This window comes from Pristiophorus japonicus, chromosome 1 (assembly GCF_044704955.1).
Source record: "Pristiophorus japonicus isolate sPriJap1 chromosome 1, sPriJap1.hap1, whole genome shotgun sequence".
Classification (NCBI taxonomy): Eukaryota; Metazoa; Chordata; class Chondrichthyes; family Pristiophoridae; genus Pristiophorus; species Pristiophorus japonicus.
This window is the reverse complement of record NC_091977.1, coordinates 486,880,542-486,902,738: the sequence shown is the minus strand read 5'-3', so window position 1 is coordinate 486,902,738 and position 22,197 is coordinate 486,880,542. Positions and strand designations below refer to the sequence as shown.

The 22,197-nt window shown below is 43.6% G+C and overlaps 1 protein-coding gene across 2 annotated transcripts in view; it reads right to left on the bottom strand.

Annotated features, from left to right (window-relative positions):
- The window catches only part of map3k22 (mitogen-activated protein kinase kinase kinase 22), a 168,469-nt gene that overhangs the window by 78,046 nt on the left and 68,226 nt on the right, over window positions 1-22,197 (bottom strand). Inside the window, exons 4-8 of one of the 2 annotated variants that reach the window (XM_070876618.1) lie at window positions 20,538-20,578; window positions 19,579-19,678; window positions 17,776-17,889; window positions 14,423-14,534; window positions 6,805-6,938 (exon numbers count right to left, since the gene is read on the bottom strand). In XM_070876618.1, coding sequence (XP_070732719.1) covers window positions 6,805-6,938; window positions 14,423-14,534; window positions 17,776-17,889; window positions 19,579-19,678; window positions 20,538-20,578 — 501 coding nt within the window. The remainder of the gene's footprint in view (window positions 1-6,804; window positions 6,939-14,422; window positions 14,535-17,775; window positions 17,890-19,578; window positions 19,679-20,537; window positions 20,579-22,197) is intronic. The other variant, XM_070876628.1, reaches the window with a different exon arrangement.

Below are 22,197 nucleotides of genomic sequence, written 5' to 3'. Positions count from 1 at the left end.
CGCACACGCAAACTACTTTGGCAACTGAAACATAGAAACATAGAAAATAGGTGCAGGAGTAGGCCATTCGGCCCTTCTAGCCTGCACCGCCATTCAATGAGTTCATGGCTGAACATTCAACTTCAGTACCCCATTCCTGCTTTCTCGCCATACCCCTTGATCCCCCCAGTAGTAAGGACCTCATCTAACTCCTTTTTGAATATATTTAGTGAATTGGCCTCAACAACTTTCTGTGGTAGAGAATTCCACAGGTTCACCACTCTCTGGGTGAAGAAGTTCCTCCGCATCTCGGTCCTAAATGGCTTACTCCTTATCCTTAGACTGTGACCTCTGGTTCTGGACTTCCCCAACATTGGGAACATTCTTCCTGCATCTAACCTGTCTAACCCCGTCAGAATTTTAAATGTTTCTATGAGGTCCCCTCTCATTCTTCTGAACTCCAGTGAATACAAGCCCAGTTGATCCAGTCTTTCTTGGTAGGTCAGTCCCGCCATCCTGGGAATCAGTCTGGTGAACCTTCGCTGCACTCCCTCAATAGCAAGAATGTCCTTCGTCAGGTTAGGAGACCAAAACTGTACACAATACTCCAGGTGTGGCCTCACCAATGCCCTGTACAACTGTAGCAACACCTCCCTGCCCCTGTACTCAAATCCCCTTGCTATGAAGGCCAACATGCCATTTGCTTTCTTAACCGCCTGCTGCACCTGCATGCCAACCTTCAATGACTGATGTACCATGACACCCAGGTCTCTTTGCACCTCCCCTTTTCCTAATCTGTCACCATTCAGATAATAGTCTGTCTCTCTGTTTTTACCACCAAAGTGGATAACCTCACAAGAGAATGGGTTTATTTCTAATCATCTGCAACAATGAATGTCAATCCACCACTACGAATGATTTATGAATCTGCACTGCATATATATCAGAATTGGTTCATTCTTTGATATGGACGTAATTACACATTACCTACTTGGAGTGAATCTAGTGATCATCAACCCCTGCACTGTTACGAACATCAGGCATATATTGGCAATGCAATGGTTAACTTGGAAGGAGAGTGTAGGAAGCCAGTACATTTTGTTACCTAAATATCCCCTCAACTTTAGTTTTGAGGCCATTTAAGTGTCAGCTTAGTGGTAGCACTGAGTCAGAGGTTGCGGATTTAGATCCCACTCGAGATACCAGCACAAAATCTAGGCTGACACTCAAGTACAGTACTGAGGGAGTGGTGCACTGCTTGAGGTGCCATCTTTCAGATGAGATGTTAAACCAAGGCCTTGTCTGCCCTCTCAGGTGTATATAAAAGATCCCATGGCACTATTCTGAAGAAGAACAGGGGAGTTCTTGGACAATATTTATCCCTTAACTAACATTACTATTACAGATTATCCGGTGATTATCTCATTGCTATTTCTGGGGCCTCGCTCTGCGCAAATTGGTTGCTGCATTCCCCTACATTTAAACAGTGAATCTTAAATGTGTTCAAGTTTTCATTAGAAATAAGGGGCAGAGGACACAATCATGAATATAGTTACAATAAATCACGCAAAGGAATTTTCGTCCCACTGCTTATAGTTGCTTCTTGTATATTTATAAACTGCCATCAATCATGCTCAAAACAACATAATGCTGTTTAAGTTCTATTCAGTAACTTTGATTCCAGATCACAGTACAGGTATAAGCTTGTCTCGGCTCTGAGTCAGAGAATTATGGCTTTAAGCCCCAGGACTCACAATCCAGGCTAACATTTTAGAGCAGTACTGAGGTGTTGCTATATTGTTGGAGCTGCTGTCTTTCAGATGGCATTTGTCTGTTCAACTAGCTCTTTTTTGGCGTGGAAGCAAGTCATCCTCGTTTCAAGGGACTGCCTATGATGATGAGGTCAAGTGGATAATAAAGGTCTCATTGTGTTATTCAAAAATCGGGGAGTTCCCCTGCTGTTTTGGCAACACACCTGCCTCAAACACCATGATAAACAGATCAACAGGTTCTCCATGTAATTTGCTGTTTGTGCTATTTACAAATTGGCTTATATAACAACACTGACTACAACACTTCCCACCATTTGCCAATCTGAGTAATTACTTTAACCTCTACTCCTTGTTTTGTAGCCAGCTTGCTATCCATTCTGCTACTGTTCCCTTGCGTCTGCGCACGTTCAGAGACTGAACATCACGTAATACTCAACATCTTCACTGAGGCATACGAAAGCATGGGCCTTACACTAAATATCCATAAGACAAAGGTCCTCCACCAACCTGACCCCTCCACACAGCGCTGCCCCCCCACTCAACAAGAAATAGCAGGAAAGCTAAGATGAGTACGTGGCTTGAGGAGTGGTGAAAGAGGGAGGGGTTCAAATTCCTGGGACATTGGAACCAGTTCTGGGGGAGGTGGGACCAGTACAAACTGGACGGACTGCACCTGGGCAGGACCAGAACAAATGTCCTAGAGGGAGTGTTTGCTAGTGCTGTTGGGGAGGAGTTAAACTAATATGGCAGGGGGATGGGAACCTATGCAGGGAGATAGAGAGAAATAAAATGGGGGCAGAAGCAAAAGATAGAAAGGAGAATAGTAAAAGTGGAGGGCAGAGAAGCCCAAGGCAAAAATCAAAAAGGGCCACATTACAGAAAAATTCTAAAGGGACAAAGAGTGTTTAAAAAAAACAAGTCTGAAGGCTCTGTGCCTCACTGCGAGGAACATTCGTAATAAGGTGGATGAATTAACTGCGCATGCAGCTATTAACGATTATGATATAATTGGGATTACGGAGACATGGCTCCAGGGTGACCAAGGCTGGGAACTCAACATCCAGGGGTATTCAACATCCAGGAAGGATAGACAGAAAGGAAAAGGATGTGGGGTAGTGTTGCTGGTTAAAGAGGAAATTTACGCAATAGTAAGAAAGGACATTAGCTTGGATGATGTGGAATCTGTATGGGTAGGGCTGCAGAATACCAAGGGGCAGAAAACGCTAGTGGGAGTTGTGTACAGACCACCAAACAGTGGTAGTGAGGTTGGGGAAGGCATCAAACAAGAATATTACTTGAATGGGGAGAAATTACAACATGCTGCGGTGTAGAGGGACCTGGGGGTGCATGAAACTCTTTTAGAGTCTATCTGTAAAACAAAAAACATTAAACCGTGCCACCCGCCCTGGATGACACAGCAGACATTTACAAGGCCCTTTTTTTCCTTTTTTTTGTGTTTTTTTTTGTGTTTTTCTTTTTTTGGGTTTTTTTTTTGGGGCGCTAAAATCACATTTTTTCCAGTGCCCCCTATAAAAGGGGAGGGGGACACTAAAAGCACCGGCAATTAAAACAAATTAAACTTTAAAACGTAAAATCAAATTAAAATTTGGTTGCCGGGCGTGATGATGCACTCCAGTCCCTCCGGTGCCCACCTCTCGCGGAAGGCCGCGAGCGTACCTGGGGGTGCATGAATCCCAAAAAAAAAGTTAGTTTGCAGGTGCAGCAGGTAATCAGGAAGGCAAATGGAATGTTGGCCTTCATTGCAAGAGGGATGGAGTACAAAAGCAGGGAGGTCCTGCTGCAATTGTACAGGGTATTGGTGAGGTCGCACCTGGAGTACTGCGTGCAGTTTTGGTCACCTTACTTAAGGAAGGATATACTAGCTTTCGAGGGGGTACAGACACGATTCATTAGGTTGATTCCGGAGATGAGGGGATTACCTTATGATGATAGATTGAGTAGACTGGGTCTTTACTCGTTGGAGTTCAGAAGAATGAGGGGTGATCTTATAGAAACATTTAAAATAATGAAAGGGATAGACAAGATAGAGGCAGAGAGGTTGTTTCCACTGGTCGGGGAGACGAGAACTAGGGGGCACAGCCTCAAAACATGGGGGAGCCAATTTAAAACTGAGTTGAGAAGGAATTTCTTCTCCCAGAGGGTTGTGAATCTGTGGAATTCTCTGCCCCAAGGAAGCAGTTGAGGCTAGCTCATTGAATGTATTCAAATCACAGATAGATAGATTTTTAACCAATAAGGGAATTAAGGGTTATGGGGAGCGGGCGGGTAAGTGGAGCTGAGTCCACGGCCAGATCAGCCATGATCTTGTTGAATGGCGGGGCAGCCTCGAGGGGCTAAATGGCCTACTCCTGTTCCTAATTCTTATGTTCTTATGTAAGAAATTAGGGATGCATGCAGTAAAGGTACAGCAGTTATCATGGGCGACTTTAATCTACATATAGATTGGGTTGACCAAGTTGGTAGCAATGCAGTGGAGGAGGATTTCCTGGAGTGTATTAGGGATGGCTTTCTCAACCAATATGTCGAGGAACCAACTAGAGAGTTGGCCATCCTAGACTGAGTGTTGTGTAACGAGAGAGGACTAATTAGCAATCTTGTTCTGCAAGGTCCCCGGGGAAGAGTGACCATAATATGGTAGAATTCTTTATTAAGATGGAGAGTGACAGCGTTAATTCAGAGACTAGGGTCCTGAACTTAAGGAAAGGTAACTTCGATGGTATGAGACGTGAATTGGCTAGGATAGACTGGCAAATGATACTTAAAGGGTGGACAGTGAATAGGCAATGGCAGACATTTATAGATTACATGGATGAACTTCAACAATTGCACATCCCTGTCTGGCATAAAAATAAAAAGGGGAAGGTGGCTCAACCGTGACTAACAAGGGAAATTAGGGATAGTGTTAAATCCAAGGAAGAGACATATAAATTGCAAGAAAAAGCAGCAAACCTGAGGACTGGGAGAAATTTAGAATTCAGCAGAGGAGGACAAAGGATCTAATTAGGAGGGGGAAAATAGAGTATGAGAGGAAGCTTGCAGGGAACATAAAAACTGACTGCAAAAGCTTCTATAGATATGTGAAGAGAAAAAGATTAGTGAAAACTAACGTTGTCCTTTGCAGTCAATCAGGTGAACTTATAATGGGGAACAAAGAAATGGCAGACCAATTGAACAAATACTTTGGATCTGTCTTCACTAAGGAAGACATAAATAACCTTCCGGAAATACTAGGGGTTCTAGCGAAAAGGAGGAACTGAAGGAAATCCTTGTTAGTCAGGAAATTGTGATAGGGAAATTGATGGGATTGAAGGCCGATACATCTCCAGGGCCTGATAAGTACTCTGGGATGCAGCCTAAGGAAGTGGCCCGAGAAATAGTGGATGCATTGATGATCATTTTCCAACATTCTATTGACTCTGGTTCAGTTCCTATGGACTGGAGGGTAGCTAATGTAACACCACTTTTTTTAAAAAGGAGGGAGAGAGAAAGCGGGGAACTATAAACCAGTTAGCCTGACATCAGTGGTGGGGAAAATGTTGGAATCAATAATTAAAGATAAAATAGCAGCGCATTTGGAAAGCAGTGACAGGATCGGTCCAAGTCAGCATGGATTTATGAAAGGGAAATCATGCTTGACAAATCTTCTAGAATTTTTTAAGGATGTAACTAGTAGAGTGGACAGGGGAGAACCAGTGGATGTGGTGTATTTGGACTTTCAAAAGGCTTTTGACAAGGTCCCACACAAGAGATTAGTGTGCAAAATTAAAGCACATGGTATTGGGGGTAATGTATTGATGTGGATAGAGAACTGGTTGGCAGACAGGAAGCAGAGTCGGAATAAACGGGTCCATTTCAGAATGGCAGGCAGTGACCAGTGGGGTGCCACAGGGTTCAGTGCTGGGACCCCAGCTATTTACAATATACATCAATGATTTAGATGAAGGAATTGAATGTAATATCTCCAAGTTTGCAGATGACACGAAGCTGGGTGGCGGTTTGAGCTGTGAGAAGGATGCTAAGAGACTGCAGGGTGACTTGGACAGGTTAGGTGAGTGGGCAAATCCATGGCAGATGCAGTATAGTGTGGATAAATGTGAGGTTATCCACTTTGGTGGCAAAAACAGGAAGACAGAATATTATCTGAATGGTGACAGATTAGGAAAAGGGGAGGTGCAACGAGACCTGGGTGTCATGGTACATCAGTCATTGAAGTTTCGCATGCAGGTACAGCAAGCGGCGAGGAAGGCAAATGGCATGTTGGCCTTCATAGCTAGGGGATTTGAGTATAGGAGCAGGGATATTGCCACACCTGGAATATTGTGTTCAGTTTTGGTCTCCTAATCTAAGGAAGGATGTTCTTGCTATTGAGGGAGTGCTGCAAAGATTCACCAGATTGATTCCCGGGATGGCAGGACTGACATATGAGGAGAGACTGGATCAACTGGGCTTGTATTCACTGGAGTTTAGAAGAATGAGAGGGGATCTCATGGAAACATGTAAAATTCTGAAGGGATTGGACAGGTTAGAGGCGAGAAGAATGTTCCCATTGCTGCGGAGTTCCAGAACCAGGGGTCACCATCTAAGAATAAGGGGTAAGCCATTTAGGACTGAGATGAGGAGAAACTTCTTCACTCAGAGAGTGGTTAACCTGTGCAATTCTCTACTGCAGAAAGTTGCTGAGGCCAGTTTGTTAGATATATTCAAAAGGGAGTTAGATATGACCCTTACAGTCAAAGTGATCAAGGGGTATGGAGAGAAAGCAGGAAAGGGGTACTGAGGTTGAATGATCAGCCATGATCTTATTGAATGGGGTGCAGGCTTATAGGGCCGAATGGCCTGCTCCTGCACCTAAAATCTATGTTTCTATGTGTACCTCCAGCACTTACTGCTTTAAGACAAGAATATATAGGACATACAATTCTTCTCATATAATCCTTATTGCATCTAGAAATTTACTTTCACCGGATAGAAACATGTGTCTCCAGCCTTTGTGTATGGTGCAGAATAATCTGGCAGGTAGAATGACCCTTACGTTTTGTTCCAAAGACTCTGGAATGAATTCTCCCTCACTATGGATGCTGGTGTAAGATCCTTGACGTGCAAATTGCTGCTGTCCATCAGGGACACTCCCAGGCGGAGGTGAGCTACGACCGGTATGCAGGGAACCTGTGGCAATTAGAACAAATGAAAACATAGTGAGGAGCTTATTTGCTTTTATGAAAATCTTTTGCAACAAAAAGAGTTCAGTCTGAAGAGCTCCTCAGTGACACACATGTTCCTTACCCTACTTATGTTAGAGGTGTTAATCTGCTTTGATGTGCAGCGCAGATTCGCCAGAATGATACCAGGAGTGGGGTTGGGGGGAGGTGGGTTAAAGGATTAAATTATGAGGATAGCTTGCATAAACTTGGCTTGTATTTATATTCCATTGAGTATGTAAGATTTACGGGTGATCTAGCTGAGGTGTTTAAACTGATAAAAGAATTCAATAGAGTTCATGTGGGAATCCAAACAAGGGGGCACAATCCTGGAGGTAGGCCATTCAGGAGTGAAATCAGGAAGCACTTCTTCACACAAAAGTTGGTGGAAACCTGTCACTCTCTTTGCCAAAAGGCTGTGGATGTTGGGGCAATTGAAACTTTAAAGCAGAGATCAATAGATTTGTGTCAGGTAAGGGTATCAAGGGATATGGAACATAGGCGGGTGAACGGAGTTGAGGTACAGAGCAGCCATGATCTAACTGATTGATGGAACAGCCTCGAGGGGTTGAATGGCCTATTCCTGTTCCTGTTATAGATTGCAGAGGAATTGTCTTCTCTATGTAGGGGATGCAGGATGAAGATTAAGCTCGCTGTTGCTGCCTACAGCATCATAAATAGTGCATGAAGTGGCCGCCAGAACCAATTCGAAACACTTGGAGATAGCCTCCACCAGCATGTCCACAGGACTGTCACCAGGAGCACTGGCAGCCATTTTTTCTATCCACAGGCGAGCAGTGTGGTCTGCCCAACCTTGAGTGGACGATTGGTAAAGTTGCAGCGATTGTCGCGACGGGACTTGCAGAAGACTGCATGTGTGTGCTTGCTCATCCATCACTTGCTGGTGCTGCAGAGTCAGACCCATCACATAAAACAGGTCTGAGTTGTAAGGGGTAATTTAGGACAGACAATAAAAATAATCTACATTAATATAGCGCCTTCCACATAGAAAAACGTTCCAAGGCAATTCACTTAGCAAAAAGAAGGAAGATGACCAACAGCTTGGTCAAAAATGTGGGTTTTAATAAGAGTCTTAAAGGAGGTGAAGGAGCGAAGGGATTTAGGGAGAGTATTCCAGAGAGTGGGACCTAACTAGCTAAAGGCACACTTGCCAGTGGTGGGTAAAAAGGGATGTCCAGGAGTTTGGAGAGGTGAGTGCGGAGAAGGTGTAAGGACATGGATGGATTTAAAGACAAGAATACATTTTTTTAATGTGAGGCACTGGAGGACCAGGAACCAATGCTGTTCAGCGAGATCTGGAGTGATGGCGAGTGAGATTTAATGCAGGATAAGATATGAGTAGCAGAATTTTGGACAAGTTGATGTTCGCTGTGAAGTATTTCTTTATACAGAGGACATTCAGCAGCTGCTGCATGTTGCCAGGAAGAGTAGCTTAAGTCAGGATACTAGAATCATTTAAAAAGCTACAAATTTTAATAGGTGATGGTAGGGTAGGTATTCACTTTTTTCTATCCTCAATTTATGTATTTGGGGATATGGGCATCGCTGGCAAAGCTGGTATTTATTGGCCATCTCCAGTTGCCCTTGCTCTCCTCCTTTAAGACCTTTCTGAAAACCCACATCTTTGACCAAGCTCTCGGTCAGTCTCCAAATGTTTCCTTCTTTTTGCTGGGCACCTGCGGAATATTTTCACGGTCCTTGTTCCATGTGCTACAGAGCCGAGAGTTTATCAGTCATTTTAATGGATTTTTATTTTAAATAGAAATTTTAAAGAAAAAAATCCCCTGACAGAAACATTTATTCTCTTTCTGTCAGTAGACGTGCCATTTTCTGATATGAAGTGTTGTTATGAAAATGCTGTTGAAAGTCTTGGGAATCAAAAGAATCAGTGTTAACTTATCAGTAACGAGCTTTCCTGTCAGACTCTAGCCTGACTGTTAAACCATTAAAGGAAATCTAGGAGGACATTACTTACTCCCAGTCCACCCCACCCATGCTACTGTGGAGTGTATTTGATAACTCCAGTCCTTGAGCCGACAGTCCAGTAAGGTAGTACTGCACTATCGGATGTGCTGTCTTTCCGATGAGACATTAAACAGCTGTCTCGTCTGCCCTTTCAGGTGGATGGCACTATTTCGAAGAAGAACAGAGTGTTTTGGCTCACCTTTATCCTTCAACAAACACCTTAAATACAGATTATCTGAGCATTTATCACATTGCTGTTTTTGGGACCTTGCTGTGCATAAATTGTCTACAGCGTTTCCTACATTACAATAGTGACAATACTTCAAAAGCACATTATTGGTCATAAAGTGCTTTGAGATGTCCTGAGGTTATGGAAGGCGTGATATAAATGCAAGTCTTGCTTTTCTTTCAAAATAAATGCACAGTCATTCTACTGTTTATTATGGATTTTTTTTTGTCCAAAAATAGAAATAATAAAATTATCTTCTGTAAGAGTTAAACTGTGCACTCTGCACTCACAAAAGCCAGTGGGTGCATCTGCAATAACCCCCCACTTGTCAAGACTGTTATCAGACTGACTGACATACACAAATCTTTGTGGGAACTAGTAGAGGAAGTTACCTAAGCTGCCAATGTTGCAGGAAGCATGTGATTAACAAAAACGAACTGGAGTCAGTCTTCTGATAACAAAAAATCTGCCTTTGGCTGTAGACGGAAATATCCATCTTTGAGGGTAAACCCATTAATTTAAACCTGACTCTCGCACAAAATAAGCTCCAAACAAAAGTAATGAATGTCACAGCTCCCCAACAACTTCCTGGGTAAATCTACTCGGATTGGCAGGTTTCTGCCGTAACTCCGGAAGGATCCAGTGGAACCATCTGAAACGCCGTCCAGACCCAGATACACGGGATTCCAGCCTACACGGAAGTTTATAGTAGCTCCTGAACCCCCTCTCCAAACAAGGTCACTGCTGTGAAAGGATTAGAGTCAAGGCTGGAGGCTTGTCATACTGGGAGTTCCTGCTTCCTCAGCCTCAGTGGGATTCGGCATTACATTTAGACCAGATGCCAAGTGAGATGAGATGCACCAGCTTCCAGAAGGGCACAAGTGGGCCCCTTCAGGTGAGGAGGGTGGGCGGGCAAGCCAGAGATGGCTTACCATTTTTTTTAAATTACTATACTCCCATCTCCCCCCAGCCATCCCTCCCCACCCCAAGACTCCCAAGTTACAGCATTTTTCTGCAATCTTTGCCAAGTGGGGAGTTTTTGTAATTGCACCCACACAGCATCGAAGACCCACTCCGCCTGAACCCCTATAAATTTTGATGGGGTCAATGGTGGAGCTCTGCAATTGCTGAGACCCTGCCCTTGCAAATTTTCAGGGACACTGTGCATTTTGGGAATGAACAATACACATCAGAAGACCCAGGCTTCAATGCCTGCTCGATGCTGAGTTTGTTGATCTCAGCCAGCCCAACAGTTGAGGGGCGGGGAGAGGTGGTAGGGGATGCTACAATTAACCTCTGACTCTGGGCTATGAGGGGAAAATAAAAAAAGTAAACAGACACTTTTCTTGCTCCTGGTCGCTATCCAATGTCTCTTGCTAGAAAATGTGGATGTCTGTGAACATCAGTTGAGGACAGGACTGAACTCTAATACAATACCTTCCCTAGCCAAATAGCCTATCAACACTCACTGTTTGGGCTCACACACACAGAATGAATACTTGGACAAGGTATTAGAGTAGTGACCTAGGAGCCAAAATTCTGGGGTCTTCAATAACTACAACTGCAACATCTTGCATTCATGTAGTCCTTTTAATGTAACAAATGCCCCTTAGTGCTTTACAGATAGGAAGTGGACACCAAGTAGAAGGGTCAGGGGATGTCACAGAAAGTGCAGTTGAAGAGATTTATTTTGAGGAGATTTTTGAAAGCGGTGAGAGCTGTGACGAACGGAGTTCCACAGTGCAGAGGCATTGATAACCAACGCTGGAGCGGGGTTGAGGCAGAAAGGTCACAGAAGACCAGAGCAAAGGACTTGAGCTGGGGAAGGCTGCAGAAATAGTGTGTGGCAAGGAAATGAAGGGAGTTAAAAACAATGACATTCAGGGTTAAGGAGTTGGCGAGGACAGGGTTGCTGGGTACATGAGAGTTAGTGCCATATAGGACTTGGCCAACAAAATTCTGGATGAGACAGGATGAGACTGAAAAAAATAATAATGTTAAAGAAAAAGGGGCTGAGAACAGTGGAGCTGCCCATAGAAACATAGAAACATAGAAAATAGGTGCAGGAGCAGGCCATTCAGCCCTTCTAGCCTGCACCGCCATTCAATGAGTTCATGGCTGAACATGAAACTTCAGTACCCCCTTCCTGATTTCTCGCCATAACCCTTGATCCCCCGAATAGTAAGGACTTCATCTAACTCCCTTTTGAATATATTTAGTGAATTGGCCTCAACTACTTTCTGTGGTAGAGAATTCCACAGGTTCACCACTCTCTGGGTGAAGAAGTTTCTCCTCATCTCGGTCCTAAATGGCTTACCCCTTATCCTCAGACTGTGACCCCTGGTTCTGGACTTCCCCAACATTGGGAACATTCTTCCTGCATCTAACCTGTCTAAACCCGTCAGAATTTTAAACGTTTCCATGAGGTCCCCTCTCATTCTTCTGAACTTCAGTGAATACAAGCCCAGTTGATCCAGTCTTTCTTGATAGGTCATTACCGCCATCCCGGGAATCAGTCTGGTGAATCTTCGCTGCACTCCCTCAATAGCAAGAATGTCCTTCCTCAAGATAGGAGACCAAAACTGTACACAATACTCCAGGTGTGGCCTCACCAAGACCCTGTACAACTGTAGCAACACCTCCCTGCCCCTGTATTCAAATCCCCTCGCTATGAAGGCCAACATGCTATTTGCTTTCTTAACCGCCTGCTGTACCTGCATGCTAACCTTCAATGACTGATGTACCATGACACCCAGGTCTCGTTGCACCTTCCCTTTTCCTAATCTGTCACCATTCAGATAATAGTCTGTCTCTCTGTTCATCTGCCATGCATTTGCCCACTCACCTAACCTATCCAAGTCACTCTGCAGCCTAATAGCATCCTCCTCGCAGCTCACACTTCCACCCAACTTAGTGTCATCCGCAAATTTGGAGATACTGCATTTAATCCCCTCGTCTAAATCATTAATGTACAATGTAAACAGCTGGGGCCCCAGCACAGAACCTTGCGGCACCCCACTAGTCACTGCCTGCCATTCTGAAAAGTACCCGTTTGCTTCCTGTCTGACAACCAGTTCTCAATCCACGTCAGCACACTACCCCCAATCCCATGTGCTTTAACTTTGCACATTAATCTCTTGTGTGGGACCTTGTCGAAAGTCTTCTGAAAGTCCAAATATACCACATCAACTGGTTCTCCTTTGTCCACTTTACTGGAAACATCCTCAAAAAATTCCAGAAGATTTGTCAAGCATGATTTCCCTTTCACAAATCCATGCTGACTTGGACCTATCATGTCACCATTTTCCAGATGCACTGCTATGACATCCTTAATAATTGATTCCATCATTTTACCCACTACTGAGGTCAGGCTGACCGGTCTATAATTCCCTGTTTTCTCTCTCCCTCCTTTTTTAAAAAGTGGGGTTACATTGGCTACCCTCCACTCCATAGGAACTGATCCAGAGTCAATGGAATGTTGGAAAATGACTGTCAATGCATCCGCTATTTCCAAGGCCACCTCCTTAAGTACTCTGGGATGCAGTCCATCAGGCCCTGGGGATTTATCGGCCTTCAATCCCATCAATTTCCCCAACACAATTTCCCGACTAATAAAGATTTCCCTCAGTTCCCCCTCCTTACTAGACCCTCTGACCCCTTTTATATCCGGAAGGTTGTTTGTATCCTCCTTAGTGAATACCGAACCAAAGTACTTGTTCAATTGGTCTGCCATTTCTTTTTTCCCCGTTATGACTTCCCCTGATTCTGACTGCAGGGGACCTACGTTTGTCTTTACTAACCTTTTTCTCTTTACATACCTATAGAAACTTTTGCAATCCGCCTTAATGTTCCCTGCAAGCTTCTTCTCGTACTCCATTTTCCCTGCCCTAATCAAACCCTTTGTCCTCCTCTGCTGAGTTCTAAATTTCTCCCAGTCCCCAGGTTCGCTGCTATTTCTGGCCAATTTGTATGCCACTTCCTTGGCTTTAATACTATCCCTGATTTCCCTTGATAGCCACGGTTGAGCCACCTTCCCTTTTTTATTTTTACGCCAGACAGGAATGTACAATTGTTGTAATTCATCCATGCGGTCTCTAAATGTCTGCCATTGCCCATCCACAGTCAACCCCCTAAGTATCATTCGCCAATCTATCCTAGCCAATTCACGCCTCATAACTTCAAAGTTACCCTTCTTTAAGTTCTGGACCATGGTCTCTGAATTTACTGTTTCATTCTCCATCCCAATGCAGAATTCCACCATATTATGGTCACTCTTCCCCAAGGGGCCTCGCACAATGAGATTGCTAATTAATCCTCTCTCGTTACACAACACCCAGTCTAAGATGGCCTCCCCCCTAGTTGGTTCCTCAACATATTGGTCTAGAAAACCATCCCTTATGCACTCCAGGAAATCCTCCTCCATCGTATTGCTTCCAGTTTGGCTAGCCCAATCTATGTGCATATTAAAGTCATCCATTATAACTGCTACACCTTTATTGCATGCACCCCTAATTTCCTGTTTGATGCCCTCCCCAACATCCCTATTACTGTTTGGAGGTCTGTACACAACTCCTACTCAGTACAGGACGCTGTGCAATGGTGACAATGGATTTGATTCCATTCTACTGAATTCTCAAATCTCTGACATTCAACTGGGGTAAGGGAGGACAAACCACAACTAAGAAAACATCACTGGTCTTCCCTGGAACAACAACTTGCATTTATATAGCGTCTGTAAAGTAGTAAAACGTCCCAAGACGCTTACTCATTTATACCTGCGGTTTCAAACTGGATTTTACAAATAGGCCCAGGAGTAGGTTGCATATCCGCACTCACAGTCAAGGGAAAAACTGGACAAGGAGCAGAGCAGTGGGGACACAAGCCTTTGAAAATGTTAACCCCTTGCTGGAGTAAGGTTCCACAGTGACTGCACACCCTCTTGTAAGTGGCCATTATTCAAGTGGGAGCAGGCCATTCCACCATTGGGCAGTGGGGGGAAAAATCAAAGCTCAGCCCAATACTGTCCACAAACGCACGCTTCCAACTGAGAACCCTACCTGATTTCCCTTTCCCTATTGTAGCACCTTCTACCACTGCTGCTCAGGCAGAGATCAGCTAATCTTGGGTCCTTCTTGGTCAGCCATTCACTGGATAAATCCGGAGAGCCACATGGGGGCCTAACAAGCTCATACCTTCGCTGGTTATTTTACTTATCAAGGTTGTACCAGCTGCCTCACCTGTCGACAGTTTCCGATGTCGCTCATTCCCCTGATACAACGATCCCAACAAGTCTCCCATAGACTTAGACATTCTAATTTCAGGAAGCTTCTCTGTGGTTTTACAGTTCACCTGTCAGAATCACATAGAAATAACATAAATAATAAATTGTTTAAGCAGCAGAATTGAGCAACTAATAACAAAATGCCCATGCTGGAAATCTGAGTATACAGAAAATGCTGAGTAAGCCTATCAGCATCTGAGAGACAAAGTTAGGTTAACATTTTGAGTGAAAAAGCTTGTGTTCTGATGAAGGATCTATGTCCTTTCCCTCTTACATACTGACAGAAACGCTGCCTATCTCCAGCACTTTCTGTTCTCGTTTTTAACTTAAATGTTTTTGGCATAAAGCTGATGCTGTTGTACTTTGCTGTTGTACATAATTCCACATTTGCAGATTTCAGGAGCAACGTGACAATTGTTAATTTGTGCTTGGAGGCACAGGGTTTGCAGCACTGTGTTTATTTTTACTAACCTGTTTACAAAACAACTCACTTAGACATTTGACTTCTAATTTCTTCTTTCTCTCTATTTGGTTTGACTATTTGTTTAAACCGTAGCTACTGATTGGATCACGGGAAGCAAAAGGAATGAAATTACTGAGCCTAACGGTGTGAGGGAGCTGGATTAACACCAGGAGAGATACAATCAATAACATTGGCTGCGAGGAATTACAGAGCCTGACAGTGTGATGGAGCTGGATTAACAAGAGGAGTGTAGTCAGTGACTGGGTGCTGACTGAGAGGAATCATTCATTCTGACTGTATGAAGCAACTGGATTGTCAAGTCCGATATAGCCAGTAACATAGGGCACTGGCTGAACCCCACACTGAATAACATCAATAGAACGTAATACCAATATTTAAGGGGGATAGAACATGTCCAGGGATTTATAGACCAGTTGGCTTAACATCGGTAGTCGGAAAAATAATGGATTCCCTACTAAAGGAGAAAATAGAACATCTAGAAACCAAAAATGTAATAATGATAGTTAACATGGTTTTCAAAAGGGAAAGTCTTGCTTGGCGAACCTCATAGAATTTTTTGAAGAGGTAACAGACAGTAGACAATGGTAATGCAGTAGCTGTAATTTATCTAGATTTTCAAAAGGCCTTCCATAAGGTACCCCATAATAGACAGATGAACAAGGTCGGTGAATGTGGAGTCAGGGGACAAGTAACAGAATGGTGTTAGCTGGCTTCAAGACAGAAAACAAAAAGTAGGGGTAAAAGGTAGCTATTCACAGTGGCAGACGGTGGGTAGTGGTGTTGCACAAGGATCAGTGCTGGGACCACTGTTCACAATTTATATTAACGATTTAGACTTTGGAATCAAAACCACAATTTCTAAATTTGCGGATGACACCAAATTGGGGGCAATAATCAATACTGAGGAGAACTGCGACAAACAGGAGAACATTAACAAACTTACAGAATGGGCATATAATTGGCAAACGAAATTCAACACAGATAAATGTGAGGAATGACATTTTACTAGGAAGAATAGGGAGGTTACTTATTACTTGGAGGGTGCGAGACTAGGTGGGGTAGAGGAACAAAGGGATCTCGGAGTACAAATCACTAAAAGTTGTGACACAGGTTAGCAAGGCCGTAAAACAAGCAAACCAAGCACTAGGGTTTATTTCTAGAGGTATAGAATTGAAAAGTAGGGAAGTTATGCTAAACCTGTATCGAACCTTGGTTAGATCACACTGCGTACAGATTTGGTCGCCATGTTATAAAAAGGATATAGAGGTACTGGAGAGGGTGCAGAGAAGATTTACTAGGATGATACCAGAAATGCGAGGGTATACATATGAGGAAGGATAAATAGGATGGATCTATTTTCTCTTGATAAAAGGCTGAGGGGTCTTTAAAATTATGAAAAGTTTTAATAGAGTGGATAAAGAGAGAATGTTTCCACTAGTGGGGAAAAGCATAACTAGAGGCCATCAATATAAGATTGTCACCAAGAAATCCAATAGGGAATTCAGAAGAAAATTCTTTACCCAAAGAGTGGTGAGAATGTGGAACTTGCTGCCATTGGGAGTGGTTGAAGCGAATAGTATAGATACATTTAAGGGGAGGCATATGAGGGAGAAGGGAATATAGGGTTATGTTGATAGATTTAGATGAGGAAAGACGGGAGACGGCTCGAGTGGAGCATAAACACCGACATGGACTGGTTGGGTCGAATGGTCTGTTTCTGTGCCATATATCCTATGTAATCCTGTGTAAACTATTGCAGAATCATTAATACAGAGCGCTGGTTAAGAATAGTTACTGAACCTAACAGCGTAAGGGAGTTGAATTAGCATCACTAGGTATATTGTACAGCAATAATGTAGGGTGCTGGTTGAGAGGAATTACTGAGTCATACAGTACTAGAAAGCAGTATCAACAACCAAAACAGGGGAGATTGTTGGTTCTAGTAAATATCTGAATATGTGATTTTGGATGTTGTAAATCATGCATCAGGACTCTTTAATTATCTGCCATAGGAAAGCATGCATTCACAACATGTCCTACTCCTGCTCCTAATTCTTATGTTTTTATGACATGACCTTGCCAACTGCAAGCTGAACTCATATTTCATTCCAAAGTCAAGCTAATCCAGAGCTCAAGCATATTAATTGCTAGGCTCAGAAGAATTTCCAGTTATAGATGTGGCCCATGCTTGCAATGCAGTGATGGAAATCAGGAATTTTACCCTTCCCTGCATGCTTCACAGTTTAGGGCCAACCAGGACCTAGAGGCAGAGGAGAAGACAGCAACGAGGCTGACCCTGTGTTGGAGTAATGATGTTACAAGCATCAGCCTCAGAAAGAGATGCCTTGGAGTGGAGATTATAGAGGCATGCAAGATACTTAATCGGATACAGAAAGTAAACCCAGGGCAACATCTTCAAATATGCAGGACAAGAGGTGAGAGGTACAGGGTTATAAAGGACAAGTTTAGAACAGACATCGGGAAGTCTTTCTTGACACAAAAGGTGATCTACAAGTTGCCAGGAAGAGTGGTTGTGATCAGGTCATTGGACTTGTTTAAGAAACAGCTAGTGCATGTAATAGCAAGATGGTAGGGTTGTAATGGGTTTTAAAGGTTGTTATAGTAGCATTGGTATTCTGGAAGAACGAGATCAAAAGTAGCCAAATTTCCTTGTTCATCCAAACTTATCTTTCAATGTTCACACTACTCCAATGCTTCCATTGCCACCTGCCTGACTTGTATGAAGAGTTTATCAGCCAAAACCTAACAAATAGCTTAGACTCGAAAAATATAGGTAAATGTATTTATTACACAAGGTAACTCACATGGCTGTTTTTTCGAGGCATAACTGAAATCCTCAGGCTTTTCATACTAGAATTGAGGTCCAAGTGCTCAACTGCTTTGTCCAATTCATTCTGGCATCGTAATGGAGTGCAAAGCTGTATGGTAATTTATAAACACACACACACACAAAGTTCAGAGAATGTACAGATTAGTGCATAACGAAAAAGGACGCGCTTATTTGTACTGTGAAAATGGCTGCCATGCTCCACCCTTTGACTATGATTGGTCCCCTTGGAGGATAAACCATACCCTGATGTTTCACTGGAATGTTTCTATGTGTCTATGTGTAACTGGAACTGCCCATCCCAAGGTCTCACTGACTTTGAAAATTGTAACTTGATCCACTTTGACTTCCTGAAGCGACAGAGGACAGAGCTCCCCAGAAGACAGCAAGGGCCAGCCAAAGTGCCTCCCCCAACCGAAGTGCCTTATCCCAGTGTAAGTGCATCCCTCCCCCATCCAAAATCCCTCCTTACACCAGCGCAAGTGCATGACCTTACCCCCCCGCCGGCGCTCTCGGCCGTGTGGAATAAGAGCGGGGCCGCACTTCAGGTTTGGGCGGGAGGCGTGGGGGGGGGGGGGAGCTTGACAGACGCATGCGCAGAAAAAAAGCAGTACAAATAGTTACTCCCAACTAAAAACTCTCCAGGCCTGACTTCCCCAGCATATACCTTACTGAGTTTCATCTTACACAAACCTGAACTCAACAAGAATTACACTACTTGGATCCTATCGTGTACTGAGGCCCGCTCACTTATCAGCCTTATCTTTGTTTATCACCACTGGTTCTCCGACTCCCACTGCAATGATTTCACAATCCTCATTTTCATTTACAAGCCATTCACCCCCACCATGTCTTTCAACCTCTTCCATCCCTACACCTTACACTCTCCTCACGCGTCCGGTCAGCCTGCTCTCAATTTTTGTTTCACCATCCAAGGCACAGCCCTCAGCTATTGCATATTTGCACTCTACAATTTATACTTGAGCTCTTCCATCATGTTACAGCACAGCCCACCTTCAAAAGCTACTCAAAACCTACCACTTCGACCATGGTCTTGGGCATCGCCCATGACTCTACTTATAACCCCCCCATCCCAACCCCGCCCCCCCCCCACCCCCCAACCATGCTCAATGTCTGACAAAAGTGATAGTAGGAACACCATAGGCCGGACTCACACAATGCTCACCACACCAATTGTTATTCTCATCAATAAATTATCTGAATCATTAGTTCTCAAACTCTTTCACACTGGGTCCATCAAGAAACTCATCCAGTCACACCTCTATCGCCAAAGTAATGGCCAGTCTGAAAAACAAATGCATCTCCTCCTTCACTTATAGAATCATCAAATCATAGAAATCATACAGCTCTGAAGGAAGTCATTTGGCCCACCCTGCCTGTGCTTCTTGCTCGCCTTCTCCACTTTTCTTTCATTCGCGCTCTCAATTTTATCTCTCCATTATTCATGTTTCTCTCTCTCCTTCGTTTCCCTTCTCTTCCTTACCTCTGCCACCATTTTCTTTTCCCTCCCATTCCTGTAGCATTGGAGCAGAAGTATAGGAAGACTGCATAGCAACGTGGGAAAGACAAGGGAGCCAGGAATTCAAAAGGAGCCAAGTAGTAAAGTAAATATTGACAAACTGGCTGTTGCTAAATGTTGGTTGGAGCATTCCTGACCATCCGGTGCGATAGTTTCACCAGTGACTGCACATACACTACGCACATTGTGCAGAAAGCTAATAACTAACAAATTAAGCAGCAGATTATTAGAAAAATGTACCTCATTGATAATAAAGTGTAACTCTATTTGCTGTCCAAAGGCATCATTGACCTTTTGTAGCATATCTTTCAACTTTACTGGTCGAGGGAACTGCATGATCCTTTTTAAAAAAAAAAGAAATCCTCAAATTATATAAATGATTACAATTCCTTGCAATTCCTTAATGAGGAAACAAGAACCTCACAGCAGTTTTTGAGAACCCAAAATAGCTTTAAGGTCCATCAACATTCTCCCTCCCTTCCCCTTCTGGTGTCTCAAACAGTAGTCACCCTCGAGATCTTGGTCAAGTAGTCATTCTTCCTAATATGAGCCAATAAAGTGAATGTTTGCAGGGTTTTCTCAAGGCCTGGTTTTTTTATAGAATGGAATTCCCCTATTTCTGAACTCTGATCCTTCTCACCAGACTGTACTGATTCTACAGAGAGAGCATAACTACAGATTAATCAAGTGTTTGGATCGCTAGTAAATCTGGATCGGGAGCCAATGTAGGGCAGCGAGCACAAGGGTGATGGATGGATAGTACTTGTTGCGATGGTTGAGGAAATTACTGGCAAAGCCAATTCTGTCGTCACCGAACATTCACACGCATATAAATCCTTTCCAGCAGGGAGCTCTGCTCAGTGATCAGTTGTGTAAAACCAGATTTATTCCTTCCCCCATCGACCTCCATTGCATCCTCCCGTCCCCTCGGCCCAGCAGAGAGATACTGCGGTGAATTGCAGCACCCCCAGTGCTACTCCAGTTGAAATTAACCAACTCAGTCTTGGAGCTTGCAGGTGTGTTGTCCATACCACACCGGGCAAGATTATGCATTGTCATTAGAGGAAGCATTTTTTTTAATTGATTCCTTACATCATTTTGTGAATTGATTTACGTTTACAAGTTTCCATTCAGAAAGCCAAAACTAATAAGTCATTACATATCGAAATCTAGTCAAAGTCATACTAAATATAACTTGCCTTTTTTCGCCTTCATGCTCAAACTTGATCCTCACCTCATTCTGCAAAAAACAGAGTAATGATTACCAGAACCAAAATGGTCGAACAAATAACTTATACTGCTTCACCAAGATCATGGATGCATTGGGGGCCACCCCTGCTGGTTTGGCACTGCTGGAACACGTCATCAACAACAACGCGCAGAGTTCTCGGAGGGTTGCAGGGCTGGAGGAGGTTACTGAGATAGGTTGGGGCGACAGAGTTTTGGATGAGGTAAAGTTTAAGTTAAAAGTCGAAGATGGGATGCTGACCAGGAGAGCATTGGAAATGTTGGATTTCAGCCGCAGGTGGGCTGAGGCACAGACAGAGATGGCTGATGTTATGGAAGTAGAAGTAGGTGGTCTTCAAGGAATGCCACTGAAGTTTTCTGGCAGAGTTAAGATACCTCCCCCCGACCAGCAACACGTATTGGTAACATGCACATGATTGGGTGAAATGCACTCACCACTAACATACTCTGGGAAAGTTTATGTTTATAAATAGGTTTCAACAGACAACTGGATGAAAAGTCAACAATTCCAGTGCTCTCCTGGCTGGCCTCCCATCTTTCATCTTCCATAAAGGAGGAAAGAGTGATAGAGAGGCAGAGAGGTTTAGGGTTGGGAGTTCCAGTGCTTGGTTACAAGGGTTGCAAACAGTTTGGGTGAGCCTGAGACAATGGTCATACGGGGAAGGAACTGATGGCAAAGGATATAAGTTTGTGGCAGAGGCCCATGATAATGTGGAGGCATTTGAAGAGTAAGTTCCAGAGGAAGTGTAAGACCCAAGATGGCTGAAGGCTGCCATCAAAGATGCAGAGAGAAGGGATGCAAGAGGGGTCAAGCGTGTGGAGGGGGCAAAAAAGAAGTTTTAAAGGACAGAGAGCTCAATTAAAGGGAGCTATTGACATCAGATACTGAGAAGTGTAGAGGAACAGAGAAACTTGGAGTGCATGTCCACAGATCCCTGAAGGTAGCAATTAAGGGAATTATGGATGGCCTTACCTGCAACGCACACATCCCGTAACAATTTTTTTTAAAAAGCAGGACAGGTAGATAAGATGGTTCAGAAAGTATACAGGATACTATCCTTTATTGGCCAAAGCATAGAATGTAAGAGCAGGAAGGTTATGCTTGAGCTGTATAAAATACTAGTTAGGCCACAGCTAGAGTATTGGGTACAGTTCTGGTCACATTACAGGAAATATGTGATTGCACTAGAGACGATATAGAGGAGATTTACGAGGATGTTGCCAGGACTGGAGAATTTTAGCTACAAGGAAAGATTGGATAGGCTGGGGGTTTTTTTTAAGAACAGAGATGGTGTATAAAATTATGAGGGGCTTAGATAGTGGATAGGTAGGACCTATTTCTCTTAGTAGAAATGTCAATAACTAGGAGACATAGATTTTAAGTAATTGCTCGAAGAATTAGAGGGGAGTTGAACATAAGAATTAGGAGCAGGAGTAGGCCATTCGGCCCCTCGAGCCTGCAATGCCATTCAATAAGATCATGGCTGAACTTCTACCTCAAATCCATTTTCCTGCATTATTCCCATATCCCTTGATTCCCTTAATATCCAAAAATCTATCAATCGCTGTCTTAAATACAATTAAGGATAGTCTCCACAGCCCTCACAAGTG